The 25,208-nt window shown below is 42.7% G+C and overlaps 1 protein-coding gene across 2 annotated transcripts in view; it reads left to right on the forward strand.

The window, feature by feature from the left end:
- PARP8 (poly(ADP-ribose) polymerase family member 8) overlaps nt 1-25,208 on the forward strand; it is a 420,080-nt gene that overhangs the window by 310,044 nt on the left and 84,828 nt on the right. For both annotated transcript variants that reach the window (XM_063961880.1, XM_063961870.1), the window contains 5 exons: nt 1,614-1,680; nt 2,634-2,756; nt 5,137-5,692; nt 12,019-12,072; nt 12,888-12,983. In XM_063961880.1, coding sequence (XP_063817950.1) covers nt 1,614-1,680; nt 2,634-2,756; nt 5,137-5,692; nt 12,019-12,072; nt 12,888-12,983 — 896 coding nt within the window. The remainder of the gene's footprint in view (nt 1-1,613; nt 1,681-2,633; nt 2,757-5,136; nt 5,693-12,018; nt 12,073-12,887; nt 12,984-25,208) is intronic.

The raw sequence follows: 25,208 nt of genomic DNA on the forward strand, positions 1-25,208 counted from the left end.
TTTTTTATACATTTGCAAAAATCTCAAAAAACTTTTTTCACATTGTCATTATGGGGTATTGTGTGTATAATTTTGAGGGGGAAAATGAATGTATTCCATTTTGGAATAAGGCTGTAACATAACAAAATGTGGAGAAGCGCTGTGAATACAGTGTGCTTGGGTCATTTTACTGGAGGAGCAGTAGAAGACGCTGTGTTTATAAAATGTCACAGTGAACTCTATTGTACAAACTCATTGACTAATACTCCATGTTAAGTTATGTTACTTATTATAGGAAAGTTTTCCCTGTTCTGGTGACAGAAAAGTTTATCCCATAATCGCATGTTTGATGCTTGAACACAGTTGCACATTGTGCATTATCTACAGTTATATCTCTTTACGTAATTCCAGCAAGTTAACAAAATGACCAAGAATCTGTTTCTAGTTTACTCAATTGAAGATCCATAGTAGTTTTCTATCTGTGAAATTTGTAGGTGCAATGTGCTATCACTTCCTATATGAAAGTGCAATTCTGTAGCAAAAGCCATTTGCATACCCTCCAACATGACCCGCCCCACTAGGTACAAAATGCTCTGTTTCTGGACTTCCCTCTTAATTTATTATTGTTATCACCTGTGAAGAAACAGCTTTCTTATCATTTAACTAGTTCAACACAGGTGATGGAAATCATAAATTAAGAGGGAAGTCCAGAAACAGAGCATTTTGCACCTAGTGGGGCGGGTCATGTTTGAGGGTCTGCATTTGCAATATGTAGCAGCTACAACATTCACCTGTGTCAACCCATCCCTAAAGTGTACCCATGACCCACGACAATATTGGTAGGCGTACAATACAGAGTTTTTCCTGCTGGCACAGATAAGGGGGTAAATGTAATAGCCTGCAACCTGCAAGCATCAGCTATATCCCAGTGAGTCTGGCCAGTGTTTTAAAATGGCATTCATTTATAAGGCTAAAGCAGTTGTTTTTTTGCTTTTTAAATGATTGCCCCTTTAAACAATTGGACCCATTTCCTTCAATATAGGAGACACAAAGACTAACTGTGACAACGCTGTGTGAGCTGTAGCAGGTATTGCACCATCCAAAAACACTGCATCTATTTTTTAAAACTTTTCTTTTATCAGAACAAAAAATAAATAAATAAATATATATATATATATATATATATATATATAAAAACATATTACAAATATTATTAAATAATGGTCACTAATAAGTCATAATAAATCTGAAATTTATTGAAGCTGAGTGATAATAATATTTATGATAAGAAAGAGTAGTCATCTGTATTTATGGTAAAGATCGTTCATCTTATTATTATACCACATAGTTTATGTATAAGAGTTAATACTGTATACATAAGGTCTAATACATAAACAATGTGTTAAAATATGATGAAAGATCCTAACTGTAAATCAAAATGTCTACTCTTTCTTATAAATATTAGCATTAATTGTTAGAATCCTGGAGATAAGCTTAATTTACATTTACCGTTATTGCATTTTTTACAATAACAGACTCCTTAAAAACTGTAGACCGCCACAATCTGTCACATCTGTAAAAAAAAACAGTAAATTGTATTTGTAAATAATCCTGTAATATCTCTATTTTCCCAGTGCCAACGGTCGACGTGTTTCAGATATCCACAAAAGAAAAATTTGGTTTGGGACATCAATTGAAAAAGTAAGTTTAGGAAAGTTTCTAAATAATTTCTAATTGTTAAAACTTACAATAATATGTTGTACTAAATAAACCAGTAAAAAATAATATCTTGCCTCTGTAATAATTATTTCTATGTCCATGTAGGGCAGGAATTTAATTGGAATAAGATGATAAACTTTGGAGTATTTTGTACAAGAATATTCCGGTTTTGTATTTTATAAACTATAATAGTTCTAGGTCTTTTTTATTTATTACATATCTCAAGATTATTATATTTTCCTTTTATTAGAAAGTATTATGTTGGTGCCATATGAATAATGGATAATAATATTAATATTAAATGTATATTATATTCCGTGTATATACAGAAGCTATTATTCTGTAATAATTATAAAAAAATAGAAAAAGAAAAATAATATAAAAATAATAATAAATAAATTAACCCAATATTTAAAAAAAAAAAAAAAAAAAAAATTCAGGTAAGGTGGCTACAAGATTGCTAAGGAACACCAAAATGTTGCTGTAGCGATAATGTTTTTTTTCTATAATGATGAACAACTGATTGACCATGCCCTAATAAAACAAAAAAATAAAAAATAAAAATAAAAAAGATTGCTTAGGGATTACTTGTGGTATTGGGGAATATACACAAAATTTGCTCTACTTGTAGCGCTGTTAGCTGACCGTTAATGAGAATGTTTGTGCGCCCCCATCCAATAAACTCCAGTTGTCAGCCCTGCGCTGTTTATATTTTATGACTATAGGGAGCATGGGGCTCCCCGTTATACTAGTTATGGGGAGAGGATTTCAGGATGCAAAAATATATTAGTTAATAATTCAATTGCAATACGGTACTGAATGTTTTTCCAGCGTAGAATGATATGTCATTATTATCATGACGGTTTTCTGAATTAGAAGGTTTTCATCAATGCAAAGAATTCTTTAAGCAGATGCTGCTTTTGATGTGCACACAGAATCATGCAGACATTTGTGACGCAGCAATGGAAACAGAGCAAAGAGAAGTCAAACTGTTCGCACAAGAAAATGTCTGACAAGAAGGTGAAGTCTCCTCTGCACATTTTTTCTACATTGCGCAGGTAACTGTGTTGTTGTTCGGAAAACTCCTTTTATGTCTCTTGCACGGAGAAGCAGTCTAGCGTGGATGTTACAGCCAAGTATATTTTATTACTGACAGTAATAACCGCAATGGGAAGAAAACCCCACCAGCTATTTGTTTCCCGTTAGCACAACAGTTGGCATCAGATCTTTTTACAATATGGGTTTCTTCCTGACGTTTCTCCTTAACTCAATAATATCCATTTAAAGGGCCACGCAACTCCAAAATTTAAACTGGTCAAATATGAAGCATAACTGTAAGTACTGTACATTATTCAGTGTTGCAGCACGGATGGTGTAATGGTTAGCATTACTGCCTCACAGAACCAAGGTCATGGGTTCGACTCCCTCCATGGCCCTAACTGTGTGGGGTTTGTACATTCTCTATCCGCACTTGCGTGGGTTTGCTCCGGGTACTCCGGTTTCCTCCCACAATCCAAAAATATACTGGTAGGTTAATTGGCTCCTAACAGAAATTAATCCCAGTGTGTGCGTGTACGTGGGCAGACTAGATGGGCCAAGCGGTTCTTATCTGCTGTCACATTCTATGTTTCTAACCTGTGTAAGAAAAGTTTGCTAAAACCCTTCCCATATCTGTAGGATTGCCCTATTGGGACCTGATATAGGTCAACAATGACATCACTAGCTTTTCCCGATAGGCATGTGGCCGCACTCCGGGCCTTATTCAGCTACAGTTCTGCGATTGTAGCAGAACTGCAGCTGCTGAGAATCGCACAGCAAGAGCCGCCCAGCAAGTTACAGTCTGCCGAGCACAGAACACGCCGCCCACTGATTCTGCAAATGTAGCCACAGAATTGTGAATGCATCGCAAAAATCGGGCATTATTAACAGTTGCGGATGACCCAGGGCTGCTCAGAATAATGAGAATGCAGTCACAGCGGCGCCATGTTTCCAGTCGCAGCAATCGCAGCTGCATGCCCCGACAATGGCCCTGACAAGGCTGCGTTTATCCAACCACTCTCCGCAAATGCCATGTGAGCACCATCGAACGCCCGCCACCCATCAATCAGCCTACGATCACATCCTGACAAGATGCGTTCGCAGGTGAATCACGGGTCACGCACACACAATACATTCGCAGCACATCCACAGTATTCTGATAATCAGCCGATTTGCGATTTTGCAAATTTGCAATTGATGCTGAATAAGGCCCTCTGTGGCTATGTCTGGCACTAGGCTACACCTTACCCTGTTCCCTCAAAAGACCTATTCATTGCCGCAAGCACAGTAGACAGGTGTGTGCTGCACCTGTTCATTGCTCCTCTTTCATTCAACTGCTTCTGCATTGAATGAGAGACATCTCCAATCTTTCTGACCCATGGGAAAAGAAGTGCTGATTGGGATAGTTACTGTTGTAGTTACCATTGAAGATTAACAAAACATCCTTGTGATCAGTTAATGAACCCAGCCTAGATAACTCCAATAGTAAATTAAAGGGTCGTGGGGGTCATTCTGACCCGTTCGCTCGCTGCTTTTTATCGCAGCTGAGCGAACAGGTACGCGTGGCCGGACCGTGCAGGGAGCAGTCCGCAGCGGCTGCGTGACGTCATATGCAGCCGCTGCGGGCTGGTGAGTGACGAGTGGCTCCCGGCCAGTGCGCTAAAGCTGCGCTGGTCGGGAGCTACTCTTGAAGTACAAAGGCATCGCCGCTGTGCGATGCCTTTGCACTTCTGCGGGGGGGGGAAGAAGGAGGGCGGACTGACATGCGGGGCGGACTAGCCCTGTGCTGGGCGTCCCCCCGCATGTCAGTGTGAATGATCGTAGCTGTGCTAAATTTAGCACAGCTACGATCATCTCGGAATGAGGGCCCATGTTAGCAGGTCTGCAATATAAAGATGCAGGGCGGGATGTACTAAGCGGAAAATGCGGTAAACTCCCTGTTTACCGCATTTTCCTGATGTACAAACCCCCGGCCGGCAGGACAGCGCCGCGGCGGGGTACGCCAGCTTTAGCTGGCGATAGTCTATAGAAGCCTATGGGCTTCTCTCCCAGCATGCCCTGCGGCCGCCCCCGTCACCCCGCGCATGCGCAGACTGACTCCTGGGGCCGAATCCCGGAAGTCAGGCTGCCGCTGCGCATCGCGGAGGACAGCTCTTATCGGAAGAGCTGTCCTCCGCAATGCTGATCGCATATGTTAGTACATATGCGATCAGCATCGTGGCGCAGGGCGGCGATGGGCGGAGATGTACATTAGTACATCCCGCCCGCAATGATTAGTTAAATGAAATATGCTCAAATTACCTGTTAACTTCATTTGATCATTGCTTTATTTGTCATTGTTTTTCAAACAATTCACATTATTTCAGAGCTGTTGAAATTCCTGTTATTTTCCTTTCCAAGGTCGCCAAGTTATCCCCCTCCTGGATGCGGTAAGAGTAAAGTGAAACTAAAGTCTGAGCAAGATGGGATCTCTAAGACACACAAATTGTTGCGAAGGACTTGTTCTAGCACAGTGAAGGCCGAAGACATGTGTAACACTAAATCTCACAGGAACTTTGGCCGATCCTTGTCTAGTGACCCCAGGGCTGAACAGGCGATGGGTTTAAAACCACACAAACTTTTGAACCGCCAGTGTACCCCAGCCATTAAGCAGGAGGAGTGCATCGCATTGAAGCAACATAAACTGTTAAGTCGTTCTTGTTCTGGGGATCCCAGATGTGAGCACAACAGCACCTTGAAGCCCCACAGACTGTTAAGCAGGTCTTACTCTAGTAATATTCGTATGGAAGAATTAGATGGATTTAAGAACCACAAACTACTCAGCAAGTCTTATTCCAGTGCCCCCAAATCATCAAAAATGGACCTTTTGAAAGAACCTATCGCAGAGGGCAGGAGGCTCTCTCTTACCTCAGGGCTGATTGGTATATTAACGCCAAATGCATCTTCACAACTTGCCGTGCGTACATTTATATAATCCATACTTATTGCTTACTAATACATTCTTTTTTCAGCATTACCAGACTATTCACTAATAATTTTATTATTCGTATTTTACAAAATGTCATTGTTTTTTACCCCCAACAACAGTCCAAACAAAAATATTTTGTTGTAGAATTAAATATTCTGCAGATGGTTGCAATTTCGTCAGAAGAGAGTCGTCTGCAGACTCCTTTGGATTTTGTGGCTCTCACCACAGGATGAGAAAGTATTGGAAGCCCACCATGCTCCATACAATCTAGTGCAGACTGTGCCAACCTGTGGTTCTCCAGATGTTGTAAAACTACAAGTCCCAGCATGCATTACCAGTAGATCATTGTTAGGGTATGCTGGGACATGTAGGTTCACAGTAACGGAAGAGCCACAGATTGGCCAGGCCTGCTCTAGTGCTTGATCCCAATTTATACTCATAACTAATCCAGTTCTTCATTTAAAGGGGGAAATGTGAAGGCATTGCCCAAAGAAACAAATCAGATTCTAGTTATCATTAATATAGTACATTTTATAAAATGATAGCTGGAATCTCATTGGTTGCTGTGTGCATTGCCTCCACTTTAGAAGGTTTGAGAGAGAGTGCAGGGCCTAGTGACGCGTTCCTCCAGTCAACTGCACTTCTCCTCTGGGCTTACTAATTACTAAGCCCAGGATTCTTAGGTTCTAACCTTTTCTAATCCTTTCCCATTAAACTCAAAATTTCAGTTTTCTTTTATGTTTATGCACCAGGGAGTAACATACTTGGGGCCTGATTCAGACCTGACCGCTGCGGTGCATCTTCGCACCAGGGGGCGATCAGGCATTAACTGCGCATGCGTATGCTCCGCAATGCGCACACGCGTCGCCAGTCAGCGACAGGCTGGTGCAAAAATTTTAATCGCACAGCCAGTCGCATGCTAATTGACAGGAGGAAGCCGTTTGTGGGTGGTAACTGACCGTTTTCTGGGAGTGTCAGGGGAAAACGCAGGTGTGTCCAAGCGTTCTCAGGGAGTGTGTGTGACGTCAGCTCCGGCCCCGGTCAGCCCATTCTGATCGCACTGTAGGAGTAAAACTGCACACACAGGGCAAATCGTTCACTGGTGAGTGAGGTGCGAACGGATTTGCAGCTGTCCGCTGACTGCGGTTTTTTTTAGTAGCTCAGCGTATACATGCAATCGCACACTTACATGGCGAATATACACTCCGCTTGGGCGGCGAGTATCTGATCGCAGGACTACAATTATAGCAGCCCAGCGATCAGGTCGGAATCCCCCCCTTGATTTCTACAGCACCTAAAATGTGACTGATGGAATCTAAAAATTCTGTTACTTAAGTTGAAGCTACTGTATACTGTATAAATATACTGTGGAAACGTGTGGAATGAGCAGTTTTCATATGTAATTCATATATACAGATGTGTCCTGTTAGAGCCTTGCTGCATAGGGTACGCAGCGCAACTGCCATCTCCTGAGACTCGCGGGTGAGGGCCTGTGCATTCAATGCTATGGGAAAGCCGTGGTTACGAATGGATCGCAGCGTCTGTGGTATAGCGCATCGCGGGAGCAAACGCTGCACGGAAATAGCAGGGCACATCTGTAATACAGACACAGTGTTTCACTCGTAATGATATGTAGCGTGGTTTTGTTTTATTTTCATACAACGTATAAATTCCTAAACTGACCTTTTTAAAACCTATAAAATTCTAATACATGGATTGAAAAAACTTAGGGGGGGGGAATTCAATCGTTTGAAAAGTCGGTTAGGTGTCTGTTTTTTTCCTGTCTGTTAAATACTGTTGGAAAAACAGACACCCAACTGACTTTTCAAACAATTGAATACCGCCCTTATTGTTAGGTTTTTAGATCCTAAAAATTAGGGGCCTAGTAATTACTCAATAATATACTTTTTAATAACATTGTCAGCATATCATATTGGAAAATGTATTGGTAGGGGCCCCCACAATCATTAATTCAGCCCTGCCCCTGTGAGACCACCCTGATCTCCCTGCCTGTAGGGGGAGATGTATTAATTCTTCTAAAGAGTGAAAAAATGCCCCAGTGGAGAAGGGGTGGTATTCATGTGACCGCCGGTCAGCTGACCGACAGTCACATGACCTCCTCCACGAGCCCGACGGCTCACTTTCCCGATGGTCGGCATGCCGACCAACAGGGACTATTTCCACTCGTGGGTGTCCACGACACCCATAGAGTGGGAATAGAACCTGTGGCGACCGCAGGTCGCCACCGAGCCCGCAGCGTGGCGAGCGCAGCGAGCCCGCAAGGGGATGCTGCACTCGCCCCTCCCCGCCGGGATCCCGGCGTCGGTATGCTGCCGGGATCCCGGCGTCGGTAAGCTGACCGGCGGTCAGGAGACCGCCGGTCAGCCATACTACACCCGTGGAGAAGTTGCCCTCAGAAACCCATCAGCATTTATTAAAGTACAGTACATTCTATAAAATGATAGGTAGAGTATAAGCCAGACCTGGGCAACCAGTGGCTCTCCAGCTGTTGTGAAACTACAAGTCCTGCCATAGTTTTAGCATTCCCTAATAACAAAACTGTGGCAGGGCATGCTGGGATTTGTAGTTTCACAACAGCTGGCGAGCCACAGGTTAGCCAGGCCTAGTATAAACTGTTGCTTAGGCCAACGTCTCCCCTTGCCTACTTCTCCACTCTCTAGAATACATTTGCTAAAAACTGCTATTGCATTACTGTCTTTACAGTAGGATATCCCTGCGATTTTTAATCTACATTTGGAGTTCATTTAAAGAATTAATTTATTTTCCGAAACTCAGGTCTTCTTTCTAGTAAATGGTTGAATCTGAGTAATGCACAGGTTAAATATATTATTAGTAACTGAAATCGAGTTGCTCAAGTTCTGGAGCTTAAATGGAAATTCCATGCAAGGGATTTGTGAACGCTGATGGGATTTGCACGGTGATATAGACCCTAGTTAGCAGGAAAGTTATTTACACATCTGCGTTCTGTTGTTTTAAGGTCACTTTTAATAGCTTACACTACAAAAATAGCACTCTGTACCTATAATTGCAGTCAGATTTATTACTTGGTACTTAATTATGCTAATGATTAATTATATTTAGAGCTACCTTCTCTGCTGTACGAAAGGCATTCAATCCATTTTTAGAGCCAGCTCATGAATCTGCCAGTTCCCTTGTTGGGTGGGGGGGGGGGGGGGGGGGATTGTACACTTCCTGTCTATGCTGACAGAAAAACCACCATCCTCCAGCAGCTACAGATTGCTCTTTATCACTGTGACTGTATCCATGGCTGAAAGTGTTACGCATCTCAGCTGTTTCTCTGTAGCTGCTTATATGGTGTGTTTCTGTGCGGCAACAATGCAACCGCCCAAGAGATCCATTCTGTGTGTGCACACGTTTTGCTAAGATGCGTTTTTCCTAAGTCACGCACATGCACAGCGGACGCCAAATTCTGATTGGCTGTCCCGCACCTAGTATGGGATAGGTGTGAGCCTGGGATGATAGTAATGGCAGCTGCTCTTGCCAATCGGGCAGTGGGCCGGTGCAGTCGCATAGATGTGTAAGACTCACAATCCATACGCAACGGGCATACAGAGTTGCATTTATTAGAAACAATGGGTTGCAGAATACACTGGCGCTAGACCTTATGGATGACCCCTCTGTTAGAGTGGAGTACGTAAATCCACTGTATGTGGAATGTTACAGGAACTATTTCAATAAAGTGACTTGTGCAATGAATAGATGGAGATCTCTCACCATGAATCAGCCCTGCGGTGGGCTAGCTTTTAAAAAAAGCAGATATGGTCCGAGGCTATTCATTGCACAAGTCACTTTATTGAAACAGTCCCACCTGATTTGTCCACCTATGTATTAAGGATGTTTTTAGTTTTTATTGGTATTTTTATTGATGTCATTGTGTCATATCTGTGTAAATAAATCATTATTCATTGAATACTGTTTGGAATAGTTCCTGTAACATTCCACATACAGTGGATTTACGTACTCCACTCTAACAGAGGGGTCATCCATAAGGTCTAGCGCCAGTGTATTCTGCAACCCATTGTTTCTATTGGATTCTAGGGAATGTGTGTTTTTCCCTCCCCCTTTGGAGAATAACAAGGCTGCTTGTACCTTTTTACTGCGCAATACTGAGGTTGTATGCCAATCCTTTGTTTCGTAGAGTTGCATTTATATTATGTGCGGCACAGAATCATATAATGCAGAACTTTACAAAGACAGGAATTTAAATCATTACAGAGGTGTAAAACACTAATGCTAACTGTGCTGCCTCAGGATTCAGTAATGTAATAGTCCAGTGGTTCCCAAACTTTCTTGAATCGCGGATTCTAGATTATCAGCATTTTTTTCTTGGCACCCTTAGGCCAAACGTTTCTTATCAGAATCAGCTTTATTGGCCAGGTATACTTGCCTATACTCAGAATTTGTCTTTAGTTTTCCATACAACAGCCAAGATAACCCGGGGGGTAAGTAAAGTCATACAGATAGGTATACCGTAGGGACACAAGTGAGTTACATGTACGTCTAGTCAGTCAATGTTCAGGAGTTCAGCAGGTGGACCTCTTGGGGAAAGAAACTTTTCAGGCTTCTGGTAGACCCGGCGGAGATGGCCCTGTAATGCCTGCCTGAAGGGAGCAAGTTAAACATGCCGTGGCCGGGGTGTAGCTGGTCCTTTACTATGTTCGTTGCCCGCTTTTTAGCTCTGGACATGTACAAGTCCTGGACTGAGGGAAGGTCGGCCCCGAGGATCTTCTCTGTGGTTCTGACCACCTTTTGGAGCCTGCGTCTGTCCCTCGCGCTGGTGGAGCTGTACCATACCAGTATGGAGGAGCACAGTACCGACTCCACAATCGCTGAGTAGAAGAGGAGCAGAAGCTTCTATGGGATGTTGAACTTCCTTAGTTGCCTGAGGAAGAACAATCTCTGCTGCGCTTTCCCGACAATGGCGTAAGTGTTGGACCCCCATTTAAGGTCCCTGGAGATTGTGGTCCCTAGGAACGTGAAGGAGTCCACTAGCGATACCACACTGTCAGCAATCGTTAGCGGAGGTGCACTAGCTGACTTCTTCCTGAGTTCCACTATCATCTTGACAGTTTTGAGGGGGTTGAGCTCAAGGTTGTTGTGGCTGCACCACTTGGCCAACCGGTCGACTTCCCGTCTATAGGCCGATTCGTGAATTTGATGGTCTTTACTGATTGCGCCTCTGAGGTGCAGTCACTTGTGTACAGGGAGAAAAGCAGGGGTGAGAGGACACAGCCCTGAGGGGCCCCTGTACTAATGGACCGTGCTTGAAAGGTGAATTCCCCGCTTGCACCACCTGTGTCCTATCTGTCAGGAAGTCTACTATCCAAGAACAGGTAGCTTCTGGGACCCCTAGGCAAAGTAATTTGGGGTGGAGGATACTGTGGACGATTGTATTGAAGGCCGAGCTGAAATCGACAAACAGTACCCTCGCGTAGGTACCGGGAATGTCTAGGTGCTGTAGAATGTAGTGCAGGCCCAGGTTGACTGCATCCTCGACACACCGAAATTCATGAAATATTGTTACACTAAGTAAAATGTGCTTACCTGTCATTCTTAGGCCGGGTACACAATCTCACGATATAAGCACAATTTGCCGTGTCGGAACAATAAATTGGGCATAGTGCTTAGTGTATATGCCCAATTGCATGCTCCCGATGTCCGCATCTGACATCTTCTGGTTGGCCGTGCTGCACAGACAACCAGAATATATCATGTACAACCGGATGCATTATAATAAAGTACGGAACCAGAGATAGTTAATTACATCAAGTAATTGTACCGGCAATCTGCTATGGTTCAGGGCGAAGGGAAGTCACCCCGATCATTGGCAAGATTGTCGGTCATTCAGGTGAGTATCTGGCCTTAGGTTGTTACGTGTTACTGGTGTTTTGCCTATCATATTGACCATAAATAATAAGACCACCAACCCGAGGCACCCCTGCAAGTGTCCACCTGCACTCCTGGGTGCCAGAGCACCCAGTTTGTGAACCATTGTAATAGTCTATTATTGTAAATATGTGCGTAGTGCTATGATAGCATTGACCATCTCCTCTGCTGACAGCAGTCAGTCTTAGCTTATGCACTTTGAGAGTTTTATTATTAATTAAATAGGTTATGCACGGTAAAAAAATAATTTGGGCACTTACACCGTACACTTGATTGGTTCTCTGATACAGCATGGCTATTTAATTCTAATGCATCATTTGAAACTTAGTACAGCTATTTTTCTGTGTCGTTGTGTATTAATCTTTTATTTGTATATATTTTTTTAGCCAACCAATGGTGCAAAAAATGTTCCAGCACGAGGGCATGGATTTCTGGTACAGGTATGACCTTATGGCCTATTATTTTGTCTTATTATTTATTTATGTAGTTTCAGTATAGTCCACAGTACTCTAGAGAGAATTGCAGGAGGATGAGCGAATACAGAGGAAACACCTTGTAGACATGGGGAGAACATACAAACTCCACACATTCCACCATAAAGTGGATTAAAACCAACATCACCAGCGCTGTGAAGGTTGCAACACTAACCACTGTGCCACCACGTGTTTGGGCACGTATGAAGAAAACATTTTTCAGCTGCCATTTTTTCAGCCATACTCACTGTAGGATGGCCGCAATCTGACTGGATCTGTCATAGAAATGAATGATCTCTATGAAGCATGCAATGATACTTTTTGAAATGTACAGGAGAAAAGACATTGAATGCAGGGGATGCAGTTAATCTACCAGCTATTGGAATCTCGGCGGTCAGGAGACTGACGCCGGAATCCCGACAGCCGGCAAAATGCTGCCGGTCTGAATCTTGACACAAGCCCCAAGTTCCCACTCGGGTGGTGGTCCATGCGACCACCCAAGTTGGAATTGTTGGGATTCTGGCGTTGGTCTCCTGACTATTAAGATTCCGACCGCCGGTATTACATACCGGACCCCAATGCAGTGTGTAGTATTTTCGGACATTCTTGCATGTAGAAGACTGTTGACGTGTACTGACCAATAATTTCAATGAAAGATCCCTTTAGGCTGTGTTAATTGCTCACTGGATTCCACCTCATTGCTAGGTTCACATTGCAAATGCGTTACTCTCTGTCAGTACATGTTATTTACTGATTGTTTTCCTTTTTGTTTTTTTTTATAGACGATAGAGTTTGCTGAACAAAGAATACCTGTGCTAAATGAGTACTGCGTGGTTTGTGACGAACCTCATGTGTTTCAAAATGGACCAATGCTGAGGGTAAGTTTATGTTCTAACATGTTTAATTATGCCTTATAGCCAGTTGTCTACACAAGAGAGCCTTTACAAACTGTCATAAGTTACTCACTAGACACTGCCATATTTCTGTGAAATTCTTCACTTCGCTGAAGTACCATACTTGTTTCAGAAAATAAATTATTCTTTTTGAAGCAATAATTGATATAGGTGACTTTTTTTTATCACCTCAATAATCCAGATTATTGTCCACAAATTTTTTTAAAGGTAAAAAAACAGACAATTTTTTTGCACTGGTATTATACCGTACAGCACAGTACCACCTGCTTTTAAAGGCGCCATCATGCCAAATCTCCATGTCCTATTGTAATTAATAATATGTATTGTAGATGCATTCTATACTACCCAGAAATAGCAAATATTGTGTGCATAAGATAATTTTAGCTCTGGATAGCATAGGTATCTCTACATCTGCGGTAAATAGTTTCCTCTTCAGTCATAACTGGGAAAATTTACATGGTAGTACAGTGACCTCTCACCGAGCAGTTATGGCAATTAGTTACACTACGATACGCTACACTGCACTACGGCTTTGCTGCAATTAGCATGATCTTACAGTATAATACCTAGCAACGTCTATGTTTACAGTAAAAAAAAGCAATTTAATTAGTGAATCATTTGGGACTTAGAGCAATAATATACGCTGCTTGGAAGTTTTCTCTGAGCGGCGTATTTCTAAAGAGGACAAGTGCAGACATCTCCCATAGCAACCACACAGATTCCAGCTATCATTGCATGCATAGATTGCACAAAAAAACCTTTCCATTAATATGCGCCTTCCAGCAAGGGGGGACATTCTGACTGAGCGAACGGGTCTCTACTGCACATGCACCAGCGCCGTAGTGCGCCGGCACATGCCAGAAGGAACGGGGTGCGGGCCGCAGCGGCTGCGTGATGTCACACGCAGCCACTGCGGGCCGGGGAGCGACGAGTAGCTCCCGGCCAGCACGCTAAAGCTGCACTGGTCGGGAGCTACTCTTGAAGTGCAAAGGCATCGCCGCTGTGCAATGCCTTTGCACTACTGCGGGGGGGCGGCACTGACATGCGGGACGGACTAGCCCTGTGCTGGGTGTCCCCCCACATGTCAGGGAGGATGATCGTAGCTGTGCTAAATTAGCGGGGGGGGGGGAGGGGGGGGGCTCCCCAGTTGGAAGTGCAGCTTCTGCAGGCTGATTATCAACATTTATAGGGGTGATGAACTGGAGAGAGATAAACTAGCAACCAATCAGCTCCTAAGTGTCATTTTTCAAACATAGCATGTAACATGGCAACTGGGTGCTGATTGGCTGGCACTTTATCCCTATACAAGGCTTAATACATCTGTCCCAATGGACTGTATAGGAGACCTCTATATGCTGTTTTGTGTTTGTTTTCTATGAGTTTAACCACATGGAGCAACTGGCGTTTATGTTATAAGATTCTCTCTTGGTAGAAGAAGATTTTAGGATCTTCAGACCAGCTGTATGTAAACGTTTTCGTATGTATTTCACATGTAGCATCCGACAGAGGCTGAAAATATGCATAAAAAGATATATACATATATTTATTATATTTGTGGTAACACCTCTAAAATATCTGACACTGGGCAAAATACTCCCAAGTTCAGACACGTATAAAATAGTTTGCTGTACGTATACTGTAGGGGCTTTGTGAATAGCACATACTCAGGGGGAATACATATGTAAGCATGTGGCAGATACAGTAGGATGCCGGCTGTCAGTATACTTAAAGTGTCATCCCGTCTTCGCTCATCACAGATTATATTCCCACTCGGTGGCATGGACCCACTAACTGAATGGGAATACCCGGCGGTGATTGGGATTCTGCCTGTCGGTACTTCACCGGATGTCATAGAAACATAGAAACATAGAATTTGTCGGCAGATAAGAACCACTTGGCCCATCTAGTCTGCCCCTTTTTTTTTTTTTTTTACATTATTTTTATCTCTAACCTTATTTGATCCTTATTTCTTTGTAAGGATATCCTTATGTCTATCCCATGCATGTTTAAATTGCTCTACTGTCTTAGCCTCTACCACCTCTGATGGGAGGCTATTCCACTTGTCCACTACCCTTTCTGTGAAATAATTTTTCCGCAAATTTCCCCTGAACCTCCCCCCCTCCAGCCTCAGTGCATGTCCCCGGCCAAAGCATTAATTCCCCCCACCCCCCGCCCCACCCCCCAGGCGGGGATTCCCGGGGAAGAGGAAACACCCCCAAATAAAGGGGTTCCCCGTCTACAGTCTAGACCTGGCCTGGGCTGAAGCCTAGGGCTATCCTCCGCAGGCTTGTACAAACACGCTGCTCTCAGGGACGTATATTTGCAAAGTGTATTTTGTCCCAAGTTTGCTTTGTGTTTATAAACACGAGTCTTTGTAAATTTCCGTGTTGCATTCTTTTCTATAGAAAGTACTTGGACCGATGGTGTATTGAATTGTATTTGCAGATTCAGACATGTTTTGCAGTTCAAATCCTTATTTTACTCCCATATTATTTAGTAAACCTCTGAGTTTAAAAAAATAAAGGCTAAACTCGCCCTAGAATGCAATCTTAGGCAAACATAATTCTTAGTAAATGTACAATTTATAGGGGATTATTCAGGTTTGTTAATAAAACAAAAAAAGCACACTAATGGGCAATACCAAGGCCCTCATTCCGAGTTGTTCGCTCGAAAGCTGCTTTTAGCAGCTTTACACACGCTAAGCTGCCGCCTACTGGGAGTGAATCTTAGCTTCTTAAAATTGCGAACGAAAGATTCTCAAAATTGCGATTACACACCTCTTAGCAGTTTCTGAGTAGCTTCAAACTTACTCGGCATCTGCGATCAGTTCAGTGCTTGTCGTTCCTGGTTTGACGTCATAAACACACCCAGCGTTCGCCCAGACACTCCTCCGTTTCTCCAGCCACTCCCGCGTTTTTCCCAGAAACGGTAGCGTTTTTTCGCACACACCCATAAAACGGCCTGTTTCCGCCCAGAAACACCCACTTCCTGTCAATCACATTACGATCACCAGAACGAAGAAAAAGCCGTGAGTAAAATTCCTAACTGCATAGCAAATTTACTTGGCGCAGTCGCAGTGCGGACATGGCGCATGCGCACTAAGCGGAAAATCGCTGCGATGCGAAAAAATTTACAGAGCGAACAACTCGGAATGACCCCCCATGTGCACTGCAGGTGGGGCAGATGTAACATGTGCAGAGAGAGTTCGATTTGGGTGGGTTGTGTTCAAATTGAAATCTAAATTGCAGTGTAAAAATAAAGCAGCCAGTATTTACCCTGCACAGAAACAAATAACCCACCCAAATCTAACTCTCTCTGCACATGTTACATCTGCCCCACCTGCAGTGCACATGGTTTCGCCCATTAGTTTGCTTTTTTGGTTTGCTAACAACTCTGAATACCCCCATAGTGCAGAGGTGGTCTATAACCAAGTAATATCATGAAAAATCGAGGATGTGTAAAATTAAATGAACCTTTTCAATGAATTTCATTAAAAATAGTGAACGATTTTTATTTTTATTGTTTGACTGCTCACTTTGATTTGAATGGTGTAGTTCTCCTTGGTAGCGCTGTCTCTGGAAAGAAAAGTGTTAAAAACTTTTTTAAGGAAAATTCCATTGTGGTCTGAGCAGCAATCTGGCCATCAGGACTCAGGAGTCATCATTAGATAAAGCTTTCAACTGTTTCATTTCCAGATCACTCAACTCTGAGGGAGCATTGTCTTGTAGATGTCACTGGTGGAATTACTGTCTAAACAATGTGTTCCGCAGTTGATAGTTTTCATCATCACAACGGGGTAAATATGCTATGAAGCACTTTTGAAGTGAAGAGCGCGGCGGTTGGCTAATGGATTCAAAAGTGGCAATAAAATGAAATACAAGACATTTACGGTTTTGTATTTAATATTATTGCCCCTTTAAGACCAGCATTCAAAGCCGCCAAAGAAGCTTTGAAAAGAGCCACATTGTGAATTTACCTTACCTGTATCACAGTTAGAGAGTTGCGGGAACCCCTGTGTTTTGATTTTAGTTCTAATTATACATCATGTTTTGGTTTTGTCAAAACCACCCTCAAGTGTTTTGGTTTGGATTCGGATTTCTGTTTGGTTTAAAATCGATAAAAAAATAATACAAAAAAAAATCAATAATCATTTATAAAAAGTGATAAAATTCAGTTAAAATCCTGTAACTTTTGCAATCCAAAACCCGAAATTAGGATTTAAAACCAGAATTCCAGACTGCGTAAAGATCTGAACCGGCACTCAGATCTCCTCTGTGGATCCGGACTAGGTTTTAATGCGGTTCAGTACACAAAATCTTGAGTGGGTTCGGATTTCTGGAGAACCGAACCGCACATCTCTAAATACAAGTCGGGCCCACTTCCACTGCAAACTACCTTTTTAAGATTAGGGGTCATTACCAACATCATTGACCCATAGAAATAGGCAGTCCATAGTAGCAGAGAAGGGAGCAGCATGATCGCCTGGGGACTTTGGGCTCCAGGGCACCAAATGAGAAAAGTATTTCACCTCAGTTAAAAAGAGCTTTTAATTTGATAGGAATTTAGTGAATTTGGCGGTCTATGTACTAAGGCTTGGAGGGAAATACAATGGAGAGAAATAAAACACCAGCCAATCAGTTCCTAACTGCCGCATTACAGGCATTGGGGTCGATTCTATTCGGCAACTAATGAATAGCGCCGGGAATTAGCTCCCGACGCTATTCAATTCAGCAACTAATTACCTGCAATTGTCGGGAATTCTTCTCTCATCCCCGGGGGATGAGAAGAGAAACCCGACAAAAGTGATGCCTCGCGGCCGGCGCGAGGCTGATTCTGTCGGGAATCAGCCTCGCGCCGGGAGTTAAGTCGGAGAATGCCCGTTCTCCCGACAATTCAACCTGTTTTGTCGGCGAGAACGGGCCATCGCTGAATTGAATAGCGTCGGGAGCTAATTCCCGGCGCTATTCATTAGTTGCCGAATAGAATCGACCCCATTGTTTGTAAAATGACAGGAGCTGGTTGGCTGGTACTTTGTCTCCGTCCACTTTATCTCTCTCCAAGGGCCAGATGACTAAGCCTTGAAAAGTGATAAATATCACGGTGATAAAGTACCAGCCAATCAGCTCCTAACTGTCATTTTTCAAACACAGCCAGTGACATGGTAGTTAGGAGCTGATTGGCTGGCAGTTTATCACTGTGAAATGTATCACTTTTCAGGCTTAGTACATCTCCCCCCAAGTCTTAGTAAACAGACCCCTTAATCTTCAGCTGGAGTTGTCCTTAAATCCTCTTTTGCTATTCTAACAGCCAGCAATATAATCCCGGTGTCACAATGGCTCACACCATACAGCTCTCTCACTTTCCTGCACTGGGAAAGGCCGTACACAGGCGCTCAACAGGCACAACAGGACTTTACATGGGAATAAGCTGTGGCCGCTGCATCGTAGCACTTCACAAGCAAAGTCAGAGGCTCAGTCATGCACAATGTACAAGTGACAAGTGTTGCTTATAAAATTAAACAGCGCAGTCTCCTGGTGCGACCTTGGGCATTGCGTTGTGACTAAGACACAGTTTCAGGATCTTGCTCGCCAAGAGGGGCTGCAGCAGTCATGTATGAGGAGAGGACACATCTGTAGAAGCTATGGGCAACTCCTCCACTTTATCTCCCGTCGTTGGGGAGACATTGGGGCTGATAGTGTAGGGGTATACAAGCCCACATGACTCTGATCACAGGTGTTCCGGTTCTCACAAAAGGCCCTTTATTATCTGCAGACTCAGGCCCATGTGGCCCTTAATATGGCCATGAGCAGGGCAGTAGAGAGCCTGCCTGGGCCCAGGGACTTTTCAGGGGGCGTGGCCTAATTATAGTAGGTCTGGCCTCTAACCTTTAGAAAAAAAATAGTATTTTAAGTGCCTTCCTGGCCACACTGCAGCCCAGAACACAGCAGCTTACGCTGGGCTGTGGAGAAGCGCTGTAGCTGCTTCTGCCTGATAAGAAGGGGGGGGCTGGGTAATTAGTACCCCCTTCCTCCTTTCTGCGCCACTGGCCATGAGTACAAGGCCTTAGTCTCTAACAGGTGTGTACAGGGCCAGAGGGAGGAGCGCTGGGCAGTAGGGTCGCTATAGTACTGGTACATCCCATTGATTCTCACCACTGATGTTACCAGCTGTCTGTTTTGCATTATGCAGTATTCATGTGTTGATTCAGATGCTCTCGATTATTTGATGAAATAGGGTTTGTACTAGATAATAATTAGATAATTAACTTTCTGTGGCTTCTCTTCATGTCTTCCAGTTTGAATGTAAACCAGTCATTTATTATCTGCTCTCTGAACAGGTGTTTTGTTCCGTCAGTACTTTTGTTTGCATTGTTAAAGGTAGAAATGAATCAGGACACATCAACTTTAATTGGATTCTAAGCACAACATGTAATCGTAGCTTCCATTCCTTACTGCAGCGTGTATTATGCAGGGCAAATGAGTGAATGGTTAGTGTGAGGGCAGTGGAAGTGCCAAGCGATTAGGCTGCCAAACACGATTTGTCAGTACAGATGAAGGTTTATTTAATAAAACAGAACAAATACCTCATACATTCTGCAAGTAATTCACCTAGTTTAATTGGAAACAGTGCTGTGGGTCACTCGTGCCTACTATTCACAACATTCCTACTCTGGGGATTATTTATTAACATCGCTTAAAGGTATAAATGTAAAACTGTAGCAAGCAATCCAATACTGGCCTAACTTTCACTAGGCAGATAAAATCTCTTTGCTGACTGATCGCTATGCACCTTTCAGCAATAATAAACTAATAACTTTTATAGTTACTCCTGTGTGCATACAGCGTCCAGGAGAGTAAATATGGCATTGATTAGATATTATCTACATGTCACCATATGAATAAATAACCATATACTGTATAATTAGTAACCCATCAGATATAACCATTTCTAATGCAAAGCATAAAGTGTTGATAATTATATTCTGAGACAATGATTTAAAAGGCGTATTTAAAATGCAATGCAATTATTTAATACTTATGGCCAGTGTACAGGTCATGTTGAGGTGCATCTGTTCTGTAATTATGGCTTCCATTCCCCTAAAATCCAGTTAACAACTGATTCCAGGAATTCATTTTCAGTTGTAAAATAAATGTTACAGGTATTTATTTTTACTGAATTTTTTTAAACCAGGGATCTAATCTGTAGGATAATATACAGTACTGTGCAAAAGTGTTAGGCGGGTGTGGAAAAAAAATGCGGCAAAGTAAGAATGCTTTCAAAAATAGATGTGATAATAGTTTATTTTTATCAATAAACAAAATGCAAAGTGAATGAACAGAAGAGAAATCTAAATCAAATCAGTATTCGGTGTGACCACCCTTTGCCTTCAAAGCAGCATCAATTCTTCTAGGTACACTTGCACACAGTTTTTGAAGGAACTCGGCAGGGAGCTTGTTCCAAACATGTTGGAGAACTAACCATAGATCTTCTGTGGAAGTAGGCTTGCTCAGATCCTTCTGTCTCTTGATATAATCCCAGACAGACTCTTTAATGTTGAGATCAGGGCTCTGTCGGGGCCATATCTTCACTTCCACCACTCCTTGTTCTTCTTTACACTAAAGTTAGTTCTTAATGTCATTGGCTGTATGTTTGGGATTGTTGTCTTGCTACAGAATAAATTTGGAGCCAATCAGACAACTCCCTGATGGTATTGCATGATGGATAAGTGCCTGCATGTTTATCTCAGCATTGAGTCGCACTGGACTTGGTGCGCCGAGAGGGGCTATTTGGTGTGACTGAAGCTACAGTAAGTAAGGTCACATCTGTACACTGGGATTTAAACTGGAGAATCCATCAGTTCACTCAGTGCAGGGGTGGACTGACCCACAGGGATACAGTGGAAACCCCCGATGGGTCCAACTGGATCAGGATCCAGACTGTGCAATGAATTAAACATCATTCATAAGTTGCTCTAGCATACCTCCCAACATTGTGAGATGGGGAAGCAGGACTCCCAGGCACGGCGAAGCCACACCCAAAAGGGGGTGTGGCCTATAGAAAAGGTGTGTGTCTTCACTGGAGTGACACAATCGCGAGCCACTCACCTGGTTTTCATCACTGAGGGGGCATGAACTGGTGGCACGTCCCCAATCCCGCTCTATGAACTGGTGGCATGTCCCCAATCCCGCTCTATGAACTGGTGGCATGTCCCCAATCCCTCTGTCTCCTGTGAATAGATGCTGTGCAGAGCAGTGAGTGGCAAGAGCCTCCCAACTGCTACCCCCCCCCCCCCCCACCAAACCACAAGACACTTGGGAGGTATGCACTAGATTGCACAGGACTATAGTGTATTATCTACAGTGCATTGCTGTAATTAATCTGGTACATTATCATGCATGCGCAATTAGTATTTACTATATATTTTTATCAAGGGGCCAAGACCATGCACTCACTAATGGTTAGCCAAGCCTCTAAGCATGGCCCCCTGGCACCGCATTCCTACACTGGGTCCTACGTGCCGCAGCCCGACACTGCCTCAGTGTCATTGTTATTTGCGAGCACTTTGACAAATGGTTGCCATAGTTTAATGTATAGTATTTATTATATACAAATAAAGATATACACTAATGAGCGGCACAATATTATAACAGTATTGAACTCTAATTTATAACAAGGGGCGGGTACAGTAATATCTAATGTTAATCTCTATTCTGTATCTTCCTTTAACACTTTACTATTTTTCTATTATTTTAACAATATTTTGCCTTTATTTATTTAAAGATGACAAAATATATATATTTTTTAGTGTATTTATTGAGTCAGAAGCATTATGAACAACGAGTCAAACAATGTACAGCATCATATTAGTAAAGTCATAAGAAGGCCTAGATGACCTGTAAGGACATCCTGCAGAGACTTTAGACGTATAACACATGCACAATCATAAAATAAAAATATACTAAAAAGTCAAGAAAACAATGAATGAAGAATACAAATGCATTAAATTGAATAGAAAAACAGTGCCAGGGCCGTGCATACTAGGAGTTACCCTACAAAATACATATTTACTGGGTGATGAGAGAATACTATTAAATCCTAAACGTTAAACATTTAACCACATAGATTGGTGCAGGATAATAATCCTCCTTTTTGTATGATACTCCCAAAAGAGAACGTTCTTAGGAAGTACAGAGGTGTGGTCTTGTTTAATTAGGTGCATTTGGGTAGAACCTTCTGGTTTTTTTACCTCCATCTCGTAATGTTACGGTTCTAGTGCCCATGGGAATTCAGTTCCATATCTTAGAAACAATATGTCAGTAGTCAATCTCCTGGATTGTTATTTACCTATGTCAGCACCCCCTCTTCATCCCTCGCCCCAAGTAACATATACAGTACATTATAAGTCTTCATCAAATTTGGGAGCTGAAATAAACATACTTTTTTTTATGTTTACTAGTGTATTGGAACTATTTTATTGTGTAATAACATTTCCATTTAATATGCATGTTGTGACACACTTTAAAGTACAAAGCTATGAATTTAGAGTGCCTTTGATGAAATTAGTCACCAATTCCTCGTTTGAGCTGGAGCAATGAAGCAATGGCCTGTTGTGTGGTGCTTTACTGTACATCAACTTATTTGACATCTCATTTCACAACTGCTGAGCAATGTAGAAGTATTTCATGAATTAAAACATGAAGAGAATCTGCAGTGGACCATTTAAATTCAGCACTAATGTATAAATCATTTTGTTATAACAGTGCCATCATGTGGTGAAACTGTATACTCACACATCATATATGTTTCCCGCTAGTTGAAATTCATAGAAGCATCAATAAAATTGTTTTATGAAAAAGTGATATCACTTCATACCTACTAAATACTAATGGCCCCAAAATTTGTAACATGAAAGAATAGGCATACATACAGTGCATCCAGAAAGTATTCACAGCGCTTCACTTTTTCCACATTCTGTTATGTTACAGCTTAATTCCAAAATGGAATAAATTCATTTTCTCCCTCAAAATTCTACACTTTTTTTTTGTGATTTCTGCAAATTTTTTAAAAATAAAAAACTAAGAAAACACATGTACATAAGTATTCACAGTCTTTGCTCAATACATTGTTGATGCACCTTTGGCAGCAATTACAGCCTCAAGTGTTTTTGAATATAATGCCACAAGCTTGGCACATCCTCATTAAATACGGGTGGTGTTTGGGTGATAAGAGGTGTATAGTGAGGATGTGATCAATTTTGGTAGAATTTTGTGTCCTCTTATAATGCATGTATGACAATACACATAAAAATAAAGCTATTTCTTCAATGTACCGCTCACTTGTTTTTGGCTGGAGTAATTTTTTTAATGCCAAATAAAGTTTACATTGAACATATAGCGTGCTTAGCCACAATGCAAAGACTGATGGTATGTATTACAGAGAAGCAAGTAGGCAAAGTGAAATTCCGGTAATTACCAACATTCCTATTTTATTGTTAGAAATGGTGGGTTTAGGGAGATTTTATGGGACATAAAACTTTATTTTCAATACTTTTGTAGATATCGCTGTAATGATGAATTAATATGCCCCAGCATACATAACAAGTATAGTGGTATGCGGCTATTGTCCATAGAGAAAGAATGAGAGCAGTATCTAATAATCACTTGTGGCATACAGGACAAGTGAAGGGCCACTGTTACCAGGGCCGTTTCTTGGGGCAGGCGAGCAGTGCAATCGCACTGGGAGCCCGCCGCGGCACTAACTGTGGCTCCCTGCTTCCCCCTCCTATTTCTCCCCGAGTAACCCGCTCGGGGGGGTGGAATTTCACGGAATGACGCGGTTGCGCCGTTACGTCACGACGCAACCCCGTCACTCCGCGAAACCCCCCCCCCCCAAGCGGAGTACAGATGGGGATCCAAGTTAGGAAGAGGGAAAGGCCGGCGCGAGTAGCGACTGGTGAGGCGGGCCGAAGAGCAGTAATCGCCTCTGTAAGTATTCTCTCTCTCTCTCTCAATGTGTAAAATGGGGACACCTGCCGTAATGTGTGAAATGGGGACTTTTGCCTGCCGTAGTGTGGGGATTTAATGTATCAAGGGCATTGCGGTGTGTGGCATAATATGGTGCAGGGGGCATTACTGTGTGGGGCTTAATATGGTAGAATTTTTTTTTCTCCTGTGGTGGTCGTGATCTGTTGGAGCAGGGTCAAAAACTGGATTGTGAGGTAGTCTTTTCAGACGAGGCCATGCCCATTTAAATGAGGCCACACCCATTTAGATGAGACCACGGCCCCTTGCCGGGTGCGCGCACAAGTGTTTTTTTTTTATCTAGGTGTGTGTGTGTGGGGGGGTGGCACATTTTTTTTATGTCATGGGGGGGCGCATTTTTAAATCTCGCACTGGGAGCCAAATTGGCTAGAAACAGCCCTGACTGTTACATACAGTACCTTTACATTTGGTAGTCATTGATGTTGAGGATGGGGGGAGCGTGTACTCTTTACCCGGGCTTGTTGGAGTGCTGGCCTCAGCTAGTGTGTCTTCCACACACCTTTAGTCCCTTAAACACAGCTTGTCACAGGTAGCTCCGGTCACTGGCTGCGGATGTGGCTTAGCAAAATAGGAGCGATTGGGGTGGTAGCCCGGGGCTCTCTGGGTTGTGTATCCCATTAAAACTTGGGGACATGTACTAAGCATTGATAAAAGTGGAGAAGTGAGCCAGTGGAGAAGCTACCCATGGCAACCAATCAGCTGCTCTGTATACTTCCATAGTATGCAAATTATAAATGTTACGTCAATGCTGATTGATTGCCATGGGGAACTTCTCCACTGGCTCACTTCTCCACTTTTATCACTGCTTAGTACATGTCCCCAAGTTTTCCTTTTATTAAGACCAAGAATTTTAAAATCACACATTGTGGGTCGTCTAAAATATATCCTATCCAGTAATATCTGCCGTTGCTGTCACATTCTGTTTAATGATAGTCACTAAGAAATTACTGGAAAATTGTTCTTTCCTATTAGCAATAGAAAACTCTAATTTAAGTTTTAGTCAAAATCAATACCTTAATGGAGACTTGTCAGTGTGCCGGCTGCACAGGGAGGAACCGTACGCCACCACTGCAATATGTCTCCAATACAACGGAGGGGGATATTTATTAAACCTTGCCAAGAGATGTAGGGGAGAGAGATGAAGTAA

Source organism: Pseudophryne corroboree, chromosome 1 (genome assembly GCF_028390025.1).
Source record: "Pseudophryne corroboree isolate aPseCor3 chromosome 1, aPseCor3.hap2, whole genome shotgun sequence".
NCBI classification, from domain to species: domain Eukaryota; kingdom Metazoa; phylum Chordata; class Amphibia; order Anura; family Myobatrachidae; genus Pseudophryne; species Pseudophryne corroboree.